Source organism: Pelophylax lessonae (assembly GCF_965119305.1).
Source record: "Pelophylax lessonae genome assembly, chromosome: 3".
NCBI lineage: Eukaryota > Metazoa > Chordata > Amphibia > Anura > Ranidae > Pelophylax > Pelophylax lessonae.
Window position 1 is genome coordinate 39316436 of NC_138770.1, and position 14021 is coordinate 39330456.

The 14021-nt window shown below is 47.6% G+C and overlaps 3 protein-coding genes across 3 annotated transcripts in view; 2 read left to right on the top strand and 1 right to left on the bottom strand.

Annotated features, from left to right (window-relative positions):
- Nucleotides 1–14021, top strand: part of LOC309550685 (uncharacterized protein) — a 903485-nt gene that overhangs the window by 760454 nt on the left and 129010 nt on the right. The window lies entirely within an intron of this gene.
- The window catches only part of LOC309550716 (uncharacterized protein), a 286486-nt gene that overhangs the window by 49363 nt on the left and 223102 nt on the right, over nt 1–14021 (bottom strand). The window lies entirely within an intron of this gene.
- LOC309550010 (uncharacterized protein) overlaps nt 1–14021 on the top strand; it is a 64529-nt gene that overhangs the window by 11422 nt on the left and 39086 nt on the right. The window contains exons 3-4 of the mRNA XM_082250483.1: nt 2629–3252; nt 6361–6388. Coding sequence (XP_082106609.1) covers nt 2629–3252; nt 6361–6388 — 652 coding nt within the window. The remainder of the gene's footprint in view (nt 1–2628; nt 3253–6360; nt 6389–14021) is intronic.

Here is a 14021-nt window from a genome sequence, read left to right on the forward strand (position 1 = left end):
GATATCTGCAGTGTATGTGGGATGTGTTTATGGAATGATTGTATGATATATATGTTATTTCTCACATTTCCTCCATGAGAAAAAAAAATAAAAAATATTCTTCTTAGAATTTTTTTGGGATATGACTACCAAATGTTAAGAAGATAAGATAGAGAAAAAACTTGGAGGGGGGGATGGGGCGGCAAAATTCAAATCCAATCCGGGCAGGGGCGATGGTGTCACCCTCTCTGCAAAAGGTAAGAAATACTGCAGAGCTGCAATGTGCAAATAGTGGTGAAGCCCATATATGCCATATAAAATCATAATAATAAAATGTAAAATATGTACATCAATTGTACATTTTATTAGGATTATATATATATTTGCATATTGCAGCTCTGCGATATTTCTTACCTTTTGCAGAGAGGGTGACACCATCACGACTATATTGCAATACATTGGTTGATATGCACTGGATATTCATGTAAAGGTGTTACCATTGCACTTATAAGTCCATTTGTAGAATATTATAGATGAAGTGTAGGGCAGTGCTGCATTTTTGGCTTTTTATTGTTGCACGTTAGATGAGGGAACCAGCTAACTAGATTCTCTTATTGCTTGTGAGATTTTTTTAGTTGCATGGTAGTTGTTTTACTTGATTTGTTATGTCCTCTGTGGGCTGGTAACCATTGGCCCTGCATATTGGTGGTCAGTGTGCTCCCTGTATGCTGGCGGTCAGTGTGACCCCTGTATGCTGATGGTCAGTGTACCCCCTGCATGCTGGCGGTGAGTGTGACCCCTGTATGCTGGCGGTCAGTGTGACCCCTGTATGCTGGCGGTGAGTGTGTCCCCTGTATGCTGATGGTCAGTGTACCCCCTGCATGCTGGCGGTGAGTGTGACCCCTGTATGCTGGCGGTCAGTGTGCCCCCTGTATGCTGGTTGTCAGTGTGCCCCCTGTATGCTAGCGGTCAGTGTAACCCTGTATGCTGGTGGTCAGTGTACCCCCCTGTATGCTGGTGGTCAGTGTGCCCCCTGTATGCTGGTGGTAAGTAGTGTGCCCCCTGTATGCTGGTGGTCAGTGTGTCCCCTGTATGCTTGGCGGTCAGTGTGCCCCCTGTATGCTGGTGGTCAGTGTGTCCCCTGTATGCTGGCGGTCAGTGTGCCCCCTGTATGCTGGTGGTCAGTGTGCCCCCTGTATGCTGGAGGTCAGTGTGTCCCCTGTATGCTTGGCGGTCAGTGTGCCCCCTGTATGCTGGTTGTCAGTGTGCCCCTATATGCTGGTGGTCAGTGTACCCCCTGTATGCTAGCGGTCAGTGTAACCCTGTATGCTGGTGGTCAGTGTACCCCCCTGTATGCTGGTGGTCAGTGTGCCCCCTGTATGCTGGTGGTAAGTAGTGTGCCCCCTGTATGCTGGTGGTCAGTGTGCCCCCTGTATGCTGGAGGTCAGTGTGTCCCCTGTATGCTTGGCGGTCAGTGTGCCCCCTGTATGCTGGTTGTCAGTGTAACCCTGTATGCTGGTGGTCAGTGTGCCCCCTATATGCTGGTGGTCAGTGTACCCCCTGTATGCTAGCGGTCAGTGTAACCCTGTATGCTGGTGGTCAGTGTGCCCCCTGTATACTGGTGGTAAGTAGTGTGCCCCCTGTATGCTGGTGGTCAGTGTGCCCCCTGTATGCTGGAGGTCAGTGTGCCCCCTGTATGCTGGTGGTCAGTGTGCCCCTGTATGCTGGTGGTCAGTGTGCCCCCTGTATGCTGGAGGTCAGTGTGCCCCCTGTATGCTGGTGGTCAGTGTTCCCCCTGTATGCTGGAGGTCAGTGTTCCCCCTGTATGCTGGAGGTCAGTGTTCCCCCTGTATGCTGGAGGTCAGTGTTCCCCCTGTATGCTGGAGGTCAGTGTTCCCCCTGTATGCTGGTGGTCAGTGTTCCCCCTGTATGCTGGAGGTCAGTGTTCCCCCTGTATGCTGGAGGTCAGTGTGCCCCCTGTATGCTGTTGGTCAGTGTGTTTTTTGTGTGTGTATGTATTTTCAGTATATGTGTGAATATTTTTTTCTGTGTGTGGGTGTGTCTGTGTAATGTCACTCACACGCAGCCTATATAAAACATATACACCTCACATCACTCACACACCACAGACACACTACAGGAGATGATCAGAGACTGCAGACATAGTACAGGAGATGGTCAGAGATTACAGACATATTACAGGAGATGATCAGAGACTACAGACATATTACAGGAGATAGTCAGAGACTGCAGACACATTACAGGACATGGTCAGAGACTGCAGACACGATACATGAGATGGTCAGTGATTGCAGACATGATACAGGAGATGGTTAGAGACTGCAGATATGATACAGGAGATGATGGTCAGAGACTGCAGATATGATACAGGAGATGGTCAGATACTGCAGATATTACACAGGAGATGGTCAAAGAGTGCAGACATGGTACAGGAGATGGTCAGAGACTGCAGACACATTACAGGACATGGTCAGATACTGCAGACACGATACATGAGATGGTCACAGGTGCATATGGGCGTCGGTCTCCTGCTGTCACTGTCATTACTGCTATTACAGGAGACCCACCTTCACTTTATAAAGGATAAGGAACCTCCCAATCCCCTTTTCTTTTTTTTTTTTGATTGAGATTGCACACAGGGGAAAAACCATATCCTTGTTCTGAGTGCGGAAAATGCTTTGTACAAAAATCCAGACTTGTCAGACACCAGAGGTCTCACACGGGGGAGAAGCCGTTTTTCTGTCCTAAGTGTGGAAAATGTTTTTCAGATATGTACAGTCTTTATACCCATCAGAGATTGCACACAGGGGAGAAGCCATATTCCTGTCCTGAGTACAGGAAATGTTATTCAAAGAAGTCAAATCTTTCCAACCATCAGAAATTGCACACAGGTGAGAAGCCGTATTCTTGTTCTGAGTGTGGAAAATGTTTTTCAGACAAGTCCTCTTTTTCTACACATCAGAGATTGCACACAGGTGAGAAGCTGCATTCCTGTTCTGAGTGTGGGAAATGTTTTGTGCATAAATCATACCTTGTTGCACATCAGAGGTCTCACACAGGGGAAAAGCTGTTTTCCTGTTCTGAGTGCGGGAAATGTTTTACAGAAAAGTCCACTCTTTACACTCATCAGAGATTGCACATGGGTGAAAAGCCACATTCCTGTCCTCGGTGCGGGAAATGTTTTTCAACTAAGTCCCATCTTGTCACACATGAAAAGTCCCATGCGGGGGAAAAGCCACATTCCTGTCCTGAGTGCGGGAAATATTTTTCATTGAAGTCCAGTCTTTACAGACATCCAGTGGCGGCCCACCCATAGAGGGCGCAGGGGCGCCGCCCCCCCAAACAAAGCAGAAAAAAAAATATTAAATAAAAAAATAAAAAAAAAAGTCAAGTTTTCGCCCACTAGGGGCGCCAGACTGTGTGCTGGGTATGGGGGGGGGGGGGTTTGACCCCCCCCCCTCGCCCGGCAGAGGCGCCAATTGGCGCTCTTCTGGGGGTGTGTCAGGGCGCAGAGCAATGCACCCCGACACACCCCACTTTAACGATGTCCGGGCTGTGATTGGTCCAGAGTCCAGCCTGGACCAATCACAGGAGGACATCGGACCTGGTGACGTGACGCCTGGGGGCGGTGCACCGCCCTGAGGTCACGTTCACCTTCAGTTCCCGCCCTCCGGAGAAGAGGAGACAGGAGAGCCGCCGCGCATGAGGAAGAAGAAGATCGTGTCACTGCATCCCGCCGCCGCCCACGGGCCGACTCAGAGCAGCACGCCATCCATGACTAGTGAGGTAAGTGTCTGCTTTGAAGGGGGCACGCACGCTGATCTCTGCATTGGGGACATCGCATGTACGCTGGTCACTGGCTGCATTGGAAGCACGCACGCTGATCTCTGCATTGGGGACATGTACACTGGTCACTGCATTGAGGACATGTACACTGGTCACTGGCTGCATTGGAGGCACGCACGCTAATCTCTGCATTGGGGACATGTACACTGGTCACTGCATTAGAAGCACGCACACTGATCTCTGCATTGGGGACATGTACACTGGTCACTGGCTGCATTGGAGGCACGCACGCTGATCTCTGCATTGGGGACATGTACGCTGGTCACTGTCTGCATTGGAGGCACGCACGCTGATCTCTTCATTGGAGACATGTACACTGGTCACTGGCTGCATTGGAAGCACGCACGCTGATCTCTGCATTGGGGACATGTATGCTGGTCACTGCATTGGGGACATGTACGCTGGTCACTGCATTGGGGGCATGTATGCTGGTCACTGCGTTGGGGGCATGTATGCTGGTCACTGCGTTGGGGGCATGTATGCTGGTCACTGCATTGGGGACATGTATGCTGATCACTGCATTGGAGGCATGCACGCTGATCTCTGCATTGAGGACATGTACACTGGTCACTGCATTGGGGACATGTACGCTGGTCACTGCATTGGGGACATGTATGCTGGTAACTGCATTGGGGACATGTATGCTGATCACTGCATTGGAGGCATGCACGCTGATCTCTGCATTGAGGACATGTACACTGGTCACTGCATTGGGGACATGTACGCTGGTCACTGCATTGGGGACATGTATGCTGGTAACTGCATTGGGGACATGTATGCTGGTCACTGCATTGAAAGGGGGCATATATACTGGTCACTACATTGAAGGGGGCATGTACTGTGGGGTTTGTGCTAGGGGGTCTGTACTGTGGGATTAGTGATAGGGGGCCTGTACTGTGGGGTTTGTGCTAGGGGGTCTGTACTGTGGGGTTTGTGCTAGGGGGTCTGTACTCTGGGATTAGTGCTAGGGGGTCTGTACTCTGGGGTTTGTGCTAGGGGGTCTGTACTGTGGGGTTTGTGCTAGAAAGTCTGTACTGTGGGGTTGGTGCTAGGGGGCCTGTACTGTGGGGTTTGTGCTTGAGGGGTTTGTGCCACTCTCAGTCAGTGTATCCCATAATAGGGTGTCTCTCACAGTATATCCCATAATAGGGCCCCTGCTCCCTATTATGGGATATACTAGTACTGATGGACCCCTTAATATGTGATATATTGGGAGAATTTTTCACGCAAGCAAAATACAGGGGACAAAATGGGTGGAGTCTATAAGGGGTGGGGCTTCTGAGAAATGGGAGGGGTCAAAATGGAAAGGCAGGGTCTTGCGCCCCCCCATCTTAAAACTTCACCAGCCGCCACTGCAGACATCAGAGAGCTTACACGGGGGAGAAGCCTTATTCTTTTCCTGAGTGTGGGAAATGTTTTTCACAGAAGTTCCATCTTTACAGACATCAGAGATTGCACACACGGGGGAGAAGCCACTTTCCTGTCCTGAGTGAGGGAATTGTTACTCAGTGAAGTCCTATCTTCTTGTACATCAGGGATCCCACACAACCCTCTAGGTGTATTAGTGCCTTGAGTGTGGGAAATGTCTTCTATATGAATGTTGGTGGACATGTGGGGAAGAAGCCGACCCTGATATACACCTCAGATATACTCCATGGCTGATCTTCATCATGTAAGAAACACTTCATAAGGAGATCAGAGATCACCAAAGACATGGATGAAGTGTTGTATCGTGTTGGCCATTGATAGCAGTAGAAAAATAAAAATGGAGTCATCAGCTCTCTTTGGCTGAGTACATTTGGTGGCGTAAGTTTTCACAAAGGTCAGTTAAAAAAAAAATAAAAAGTTGAAAGAATGTGACAAGGATCTACACAGCCATGACAAATATTGGTCATTTTAATTGCATAGAGCAGTGATGGTGTACCTTGGCACCCCAGATGTTTTGGAACTACATTTCCCATGATGCTCATACACTCTGCAGTGTAGTTGAGCATCGTGGGAAATGTAGTTCCAAAACATCTGGGGTGCCAAGGTTTGTCATCACTGGCATAGAGGGATTTCCTATAATCATCATCTCCATCTAGTGGCAATAATGTACAACTGCAGTATTATTACCACCATTATAGCCACTAAATGGAGCTGACAATCAGAGGAAATCACTGTATTCATCTAGATACATCTAGAATTTGTCACGGCTGGTCACATTCATCCAACAGTTTTTATTTTTATATGAGTAGACCACTTAGATTTCTTCATTAGGTGTCATATAATACAAATAATTGCAATCATACTCATGCACTTATTAGTACAGTAGATGTAAAAAGATTAGAAAGATATTTAACCCAACAGTGTTAAACCAACCATTGATTTAAAACAGAAAATATTGCATTTGGCTATTAAGTATCATAGGAATTAATGCCATCTACTGGCTGAAAGTGGTATTTTCCAAACTCTATAAATGTAAAACCAGCATCTCAAATAGCCTAATAATATTCATTTTCTCCACATTCGCAGAGACAGAATGTACATGCACTTTCACCAGGTGAATTGCTGTGCAATTGTTTTCCAATTAGACCCCTAAATGTCAGAAGACGTTTGTATAAAGATGGGAAGTTTGTACCAACAGAATGAATAGACCTCTTTCCAATGTTATTACCAGGCTGCAGCTAGGGGGAGCTCTAATGTTTGGAATGTGACCACAGCAGAGTGATGCCATCTAGCTCACATTAATTCTTTTACTGCCAGAGCTGTTTTTGCACACATGTTGCAATGCAGATTTTGGGCCTGAAGATAATTTAAAACCCCCAAACATATATATGTATTTTCTGAAAGCAGAGGCCCTGGAGAATAAAATGGTGGTTAAAGTTTTCCACAAATGTCACCTTAAAGCAGAGCTCCACCCAAAAGGGGAAGTTCTGCTTATCTCTCTCTCTCCCCCCCCCACCTCCGGTGCCACATTTGGTACTTTTCGGGTGGGAGGGGGAGCAGGTACCTGGTTTTGACAGGTACCCGCTCCCACTTTCGGGTGATCTCGCCGTTGCAGGATCACCTGAAAGTTCGGCCCCCCCTGCTCCTTCCTCTGCCGCTGGGCCATTCACAAAGCGCAGTGCAGTAGGGATCTGGCTGTTAAGCCGCAAGGCTTCGCTGCTGGTTTCCCTTACAAGCAATGGCAGTGGCAGCATCCGAGAGCGGATGGAAAACTCAGCTGGGGTGAAGACACCGCCGTCAGAGGACGTCTTCTGGAGCGACGTCCTCTGACGAAACGCGTAGGGCGGAGTCCATTGCGTCATAACGTCACTTCCGGTTTCGGACTTTCCAGCCGTGGAACGCGGAAGCTTCCCAGGGAACGCTCTATACTGATTCGAGGCAGCTTTACCGTGAGTCACTACTATTTCTTCCCATTATGCATTGTTATATACTACATCATGGGGCTCCCCTCTCTATCCTTTATGTGAAACCACCAGCTTGTGCCTGCTGGACCGTGGAGAGGAAACCCTGGGATACACAGCAGCCTGCTTATCACGCCAAACAGGTTGTATATGTGGTGCGAAACCCAGTGGTCACACGGGTGATTGCAACATTTTATCTTTGGGAATTACCTTACACTTTCACCACTTTATCACCAGGAATTCCCTTTTCTTTGGACACGAACTGTTCACAAAAATCAGTAATATTTATTAATTTCTGCACTGTATCATTAGCATTGGATAAATTTATCACTTTGTGAATCCTGCTTATTTATTTATTTATTTTACAACACTAGCACCTTTGCACAATTTTACCACACACAGCAAGATCCAACCGATCTGATTGGATTGATACGTTATTGCACTTTGTCTTTATGATTATTTCTATTATATTTATTATATTTTATTGGTGTCACTTCCCTCTTTTATGGGATTTAATTTATGAAGTTTGAATATAAAATCACCCTGACACTTGATCACCTATAGGTAGCGCCGCTTCAACCTCTTTTGCACTTTTATCTTGGCCTGAATAGTAGCTCGGCCTGAACCAATCACCCAACATTACCCATCAGTCTACTGCTCAGCTAATCTTCACCAGGTCTTTATAAAGGATCCAGCCAGGAAGGAAATTAACTGACTTCACTTCCTCAGATGGTTTAAAGTTCTCCCTTAAAAGGGCAGTCAATTTTGACCTGCTTACAACCCCCTTTTAATCAGTGGTCAACGTAGTGGTGTCTTACACTGATGACCAATAAGAGAAGGGCCTCCCTTATATCAGTGGTCAGGGTAGTGGTCTCTTACATTGATGACCAATCAGAGAAGGACCTCCCTTATATCAGTGGTCAGTGTAGTGGTCTCTTACACTGGTGACCAATAAGAGAAGGACCTCCCTTATATCAGTGGTCAGGGTAGTGGTCTCTTACACTGGTGACCAATAAGAGAAGGACCTTACTTATATCAGTGGTCAGTGTAGTGGTCTCTTACACTGGTGATCAGTGAGAGAAGGAACCCCCTTATATCAGTGGTCAGTGTAGTGGTCTCTTACTTTGGTGACCATTGAGAGAAGGAACCCCCTTATATCAGTGCTCAGGGTAGTGGTCTCTTACTTTGGTGACCATTGAGAGAAGGATTCCATTATATCAGTGGTCAGTGTAGTGGTCTCTTACATTGGTGACCATTGAGAGAAGGATTCCATTATATCAGTGGTCAGTGTAGTGGTCTCTTACTTTGGTGACCATTGAGAGAAGGATTCCATTATATCAGTGGTCAGTGTAGTGGTCTCTTAAATTAGTGCATTGGTGACCAATGAGAGAAGGAACCCCCTTATAGCAGTGGTTAGTGGGAGAAGGATATTCTTACATCGTCATCAGGGGAATGACTGCTCCCCTTACAGTTTATTGATCCCAGTTGTTACTGAGAGACAGAAATTGTTCATTGCTCAAGGAGCCTCTAGAAACCTTCGGAGGAACCCTGGCTGAGAAAGACTGGACGAGGCAGTAATATATTTCTATCCCCCTCGGTGGGAGTGGAGATGACCCATCTATAAGGATTTACAGTACATACACACACAGCACAAGGCCGTGTTCACACTACGAGATGATTCTCTGATCTGCAGTTCCTCTGAGCTCCACAAGATGGCGATCTCACTTGAACTCAGAAAGACAGGAAGTCTCTATGGAAGACAGGAAGTGATGTCAGATATAAATAGGAAGTTCTGGGTGAGAGGTGAGTCAGTCGGGAGGAAGTAGAGAGAAGACATTGTTGGAACTGGCAGCAGAGGAGGTATTATTATTATATTATTATTATACAGGATTTATATAGCGCCAACAGTTTGCGCAGCGCTTAACAAAATGAGGGCAGACATTACAGTTACACTACAATTTGGAACAAAAGGAATCAGAGGGCCCTACTCGTTAGAGCTTACAATCTAAAAGGGAGGGTCAATTGATACAAAAGGTAATAGCTGTGGGGGATGAGCTGATGGAGCAAGTGAAACAGTGTTATTAGTTAGTAGCCGGATAGGCTTCTTTAAAGAGAAGGGTTTTCAGGGATCATCTAAAGATGGCTAGATTAGGGGACAGTTGGACAGATTGGGGTAGAGAGTTCCAAAGAATGGGAGAAGCTCTGGAGAAATCCTGGAGGCGAGCATGGGTAGAGGTGACAAGGGAGCTAGAGAGCAGGAGGTCTTGGGAGGACCGAAGAGAGTGGCTTGGTTGATATTTTGAGATCAGGTTAGTGATGTAGTTGGGGGCAGAGTTGTGGATGGCATTGTAAACTATTGTTAGTACTTTGAATTGTATTCGTTGGGTGAGTGGAAGCCAATGAAGGGATTGGCAGAGAGGGGTGGAGGACACTGAACGGTTGGTAAGGTGGATAAGTCTTGCAGCAGCATTCATTATGGATTGAAGAGGGGATAATCTATGTAAGGGTAATCCAATGAGGAGGGAGTTGCAATAGTCGAGGCGAGAGATAACCAGGGCGTGAATTAAAAGCTTGGTGGTGTCATTTGTTAAAAAGGGCCGTATTCTAGAGATGTTGCGGAGGTTAAGGCGGTATGATTTGGACAGGGATTGGATGTGAGCCTGAAAGGACAGTGCAGAGTCCAGGGTTACCCCTAGCACCCTGGCATGTGTGGAAGGACTAATAGTTGTTCCATTGATCTTGACAGAGAATTCCGGGGAAGGGGCACGTAGAGGAGGAAATATTATGAGCTCGGTTTTAGATGGATTCAGTTTGAGGAAGTGGTGAGACATCCAGGCTGATATGTCTGTTAGTAGATCAGTGATGTGGGAGGAGACTGATGGGGTGAGCTGAGGGGTAGAGAGGTAGATTTGGGTGTCATCAGCATAGAAATGGTAGTGGAAGCCATGGGAGGCTATTAGCTGACCCAGGGATTAGGTATAGATTGAGAATAGTAGCGGTCCAAGGACAGAACCTTGGGGGACCCCAACAGTAAGAGGAGTTGCAGGGGATTAAGTGGAATTGTAAGTGACACTGAAGGTGTGGTGAGATAGGTAAGATTCAAACCAATGGAGAGGTAATAAGATCTTATTTTCTATTTACACCCAGTAACCCCCCGTCATGTCCGTCCTCTTCCTCCATAGTTACTGTGATGTCTTTTATCTCCAGCAGATGATGATACACACATATATACAGGGTTCATACGGTCCTGGAAATCCTGGAAAAGTTTTGGAATTTTTAGATGACACTTTCCAGGCCTGGAAAGGTCATGGAAAATTAGGAAACACACTAGGTTTTGGAAAAGTCATGGAATTAACCACTTAACGACCAGCCACGTAGATCTACGTCGGCTGACTTTGAGTGGTTATACCGGGATGATGCCTCTAGCTAGAGGCATCATCCCGGTACCGTTGTTTGAAGCCGGCGGTCGGCTTTCCGTCGGTAACGATCGATGCGGCTCGGGAGCCGCTCGATCGTTACCCGGGGGGGGCGGGAGGGGACGTCCCCCCCCCCTCCCGCCGCCTTCCGCGGCTTTGCTCGGGGCTCCCGTCCCACCGGGAGCCCCGAGCACCCAGCCGGCACGTCCGCCGGCTGGATGGAGTCCCGATGAATGCCGGAAACGGCATCGATCGGGTCTCCGATGACGTAACCCGGAGGCGGCGTCCATGACGTCACATCCGGGTTACCGTGCTGCAAAAGGCGGCAGATTTAAAAAACGGCTGTATGCAAAAATGCCGTTTTTGGCGTTTTGCATACAGGGAAGTGTAGTGGAGGGGTCTAGGGTCTTTTAGACCCTCGATCCCTCCATAAAGTGTACCTGTCACACATATTGCTGTCACAAGGGATGTTTACATTGCTTGTGACAGCAATAAAAGTGATCAGATTTTTTTTTTTTTAAAAAACCTGTAATAAAGTTAAAAAAAAAGAAAAAATAAATAGGAAAAAAAAAAAAAATTTAGCCGCCCCCGTCACCGTTAGCTCGCGCACAAAAAAAAACGTATACGCAAGTCGAGCCGCAAATGAAATCGCTGTTCAAACCACACATGTGAGGTATCGCCGCGATCGCCAGAGCGTGGGCAATAATTTAAAAAAAAGAGCTACACTCTAACTCAAAACTGGTAACCGTTAAATAAATTTAAAGCGTCGCAGATTGAGATCTCTATTGACCGTAGTTTGTCGCCATCCCACGGGGGGGCGCAATTTTAAACCGTAACATGTTTGGTATCTATTTACTCGGCGTGACATGTTCTTTCACAATATACAAAAAAAATGGGCTAACTTTACTGTTTAGTATTTTTTTAAATTAGTGAAATGTGATTTTTCAAATTTTTTCCAAAAAAATGGCGTTTTAAAGACCGCTGCGCAAATACCGCGTGACAAAAAATTTTGCAATGACCGACATTTTATTCTCCAGAGTCTTTGCTAAAAAAATATATATAATGTTTGGGGGTTCTAAGTAGTTTTCTAGGAAAAAATACTGGTTTTAACTTGTGAACAAAAAGTGTCCGAAATAGGGCTGGGGGTAAAGTGGTTAAATTACTGTGGAGGAGCTGGGAGCTGCGGGGAGCGGATGCTTAATTATTTTAATTATTTTATAATTATATTGCCACATACTGTATTCACATTTCGCTGTATTAGCGTCCTTCCGGGTCCGCGGTATGCGCGCGCTGTCATTGGCCAGCAGCAGCCGAAGAGATGACCCAATCAGGCAGCGGGGATGGCCGGCCGCGGTTTGCCTGGAGACACTGTGACTGGCTAGCAGCAGCAGTAACAGCCGGGAGATTATCAACCAATGAGGCAGCGGAAGCATCACTGGAGGGCTGGCCGGCCGCATGAACGTGATGATGACGCGGAAGGGGACGGTAACCGTTTCGGTTACCGCACCCCCGCGTCATCACGTTCATGCGGCCGGCCCGCCCTCCAGTGATGCTTCAGCTGCCTCATTGGTTGATAATCTCCCGGGTGTTACTGCTGCTGCTAGCCAGTCACAGTGTCTCCAGGCAAACCGCGGCCGGCCATCCCCGCTGCCTGATTGGGTCATCTGCTCGGCTGCTGCTGCTACTGGCAAGTGACTGACAGTAAGGGCAAACTGCGGACCCGGAAGGACACCTACCTGTACCAGTGCTATACGCTGAATGTAAAAATGCCCCCCCTCATTGCTCTTTAGCCGCCCCCCAGTGTTCTTTAGCCGCCCCCAGTGTTCTTTAGCCCCCCCCCCCCCAGTGTTCTTTAGCCCCCCCCTAGTGCTCTTTAGCCCCCCCTAGTGCTCTTAAGCCCCCCCTGGTGCTCTTCATCTCCCCACAGTGCTTTTCATCTCCCCCCCCCCATGCTTTCTGGCTCCCCCAGTGCTCTCCAGCTCCCTGGCTCCCCCCTCATTGATTTCCAGTTCCCCCCAGACAGTGCTCTCCAGTCCCCCCCTCTCCCCCTGTGCTCTCCATCCCCCTGGTTTTCCATGTTTCCAACCCCCCTGCAATGCTTTCCAAACCCCCCCTTTAATTCTCTCCAGTCCCCCCCCATCCTCCCTCCCCCCGTGCCCTTCAGCTCCTCCAGTGCTCTCTGCTTCCCCTGTGCTCTTCTATCATGTCTGCAGTCTCTGACCTTCTCTTGTATCATGTCCGCAGCCTCTGACTACCTCCTGTATCATGTCCGCAGCCTCTGACTACCTCCTGTATCATGTCCGCAGCCTCTGACTACCTCCTGTATCATGTCCGCAGCCTCTGACTACCTCCTGTATCATGTCCGCAGCCTCTGACCACCTCCTGTATCATGTCCGCAGCCTCTGACCACCTCCTGTATCATGTCCGCAGCCTCTGACCACCTCCTGTATCATGTCCTGTCCGCAGCCTCTGACCACCTCCTGTATCATGTCTGCAGCCTCTGACCACCTCCTGTATCATGTCTGCAGTCTCCGACCTTCTCTTGTATCATGTCCGCAGCCTCTGACCTTGTCCTGTATCATGTCCGCAGCCTCTGACCTTCTCCTGTATCGTGTCCGCTAAATGTACAGTGTGTGTCGTAAAACTTTGACATTTCGAACATGGGAGAGGCAGCACTGTCTAGCCACGCTAAAGGTGCAAAGCACCAGTCTGCAGCTGCGTGCTTGACAGCTTCCAATCCGATCGCTGGCTTTTTCACCTGTGCGCCTGAAGTGACACCGGCTCCCAGCTGCGGCAACGGTGCTTCCATCTCATCCACTGTAAAATAGGGGACCATTTTGAGTCACGCTGTATCCAGAAACGAAACCCTAACTGCAGAGGTACTGTACACTACAAAGATTGTCATTTATTTTAGTAAAAATATGCTGGGTGTGACATGGATTTTCTTCTTATTTAACATAGACATTTCATGAAACATTAGGTCATGAATATTTACGTGAAGTCATGGAAAAATCATGGAAAAGTCATGAAATTTTATTGGTGAAAATGTGTATGAACCCTGTATATAGTGTTGAAACCTAGATTAACCCCTTCAGGGGCAGAACATTTGCCCACTTATGGGGCCGGAACATTCTCCTTATTTTGGAGATGTGTCACCTTTCCCACCAATCACCTTTTCACCCGATCAGTATATACTAACGGATTATATGACTTTTGTTAATGGCAGGGGATGGGGGGATTGAAATATGTTTGTCTTTATTTTATAAGATTTAGAAGAAATAGGGAAAAATGTAGTAGTAAATGTCCTGTGTACTCTCCGGAAAGGTGGGACGCACTCGGGAGAAATGATTCTATGTGTACAGAAACTTCA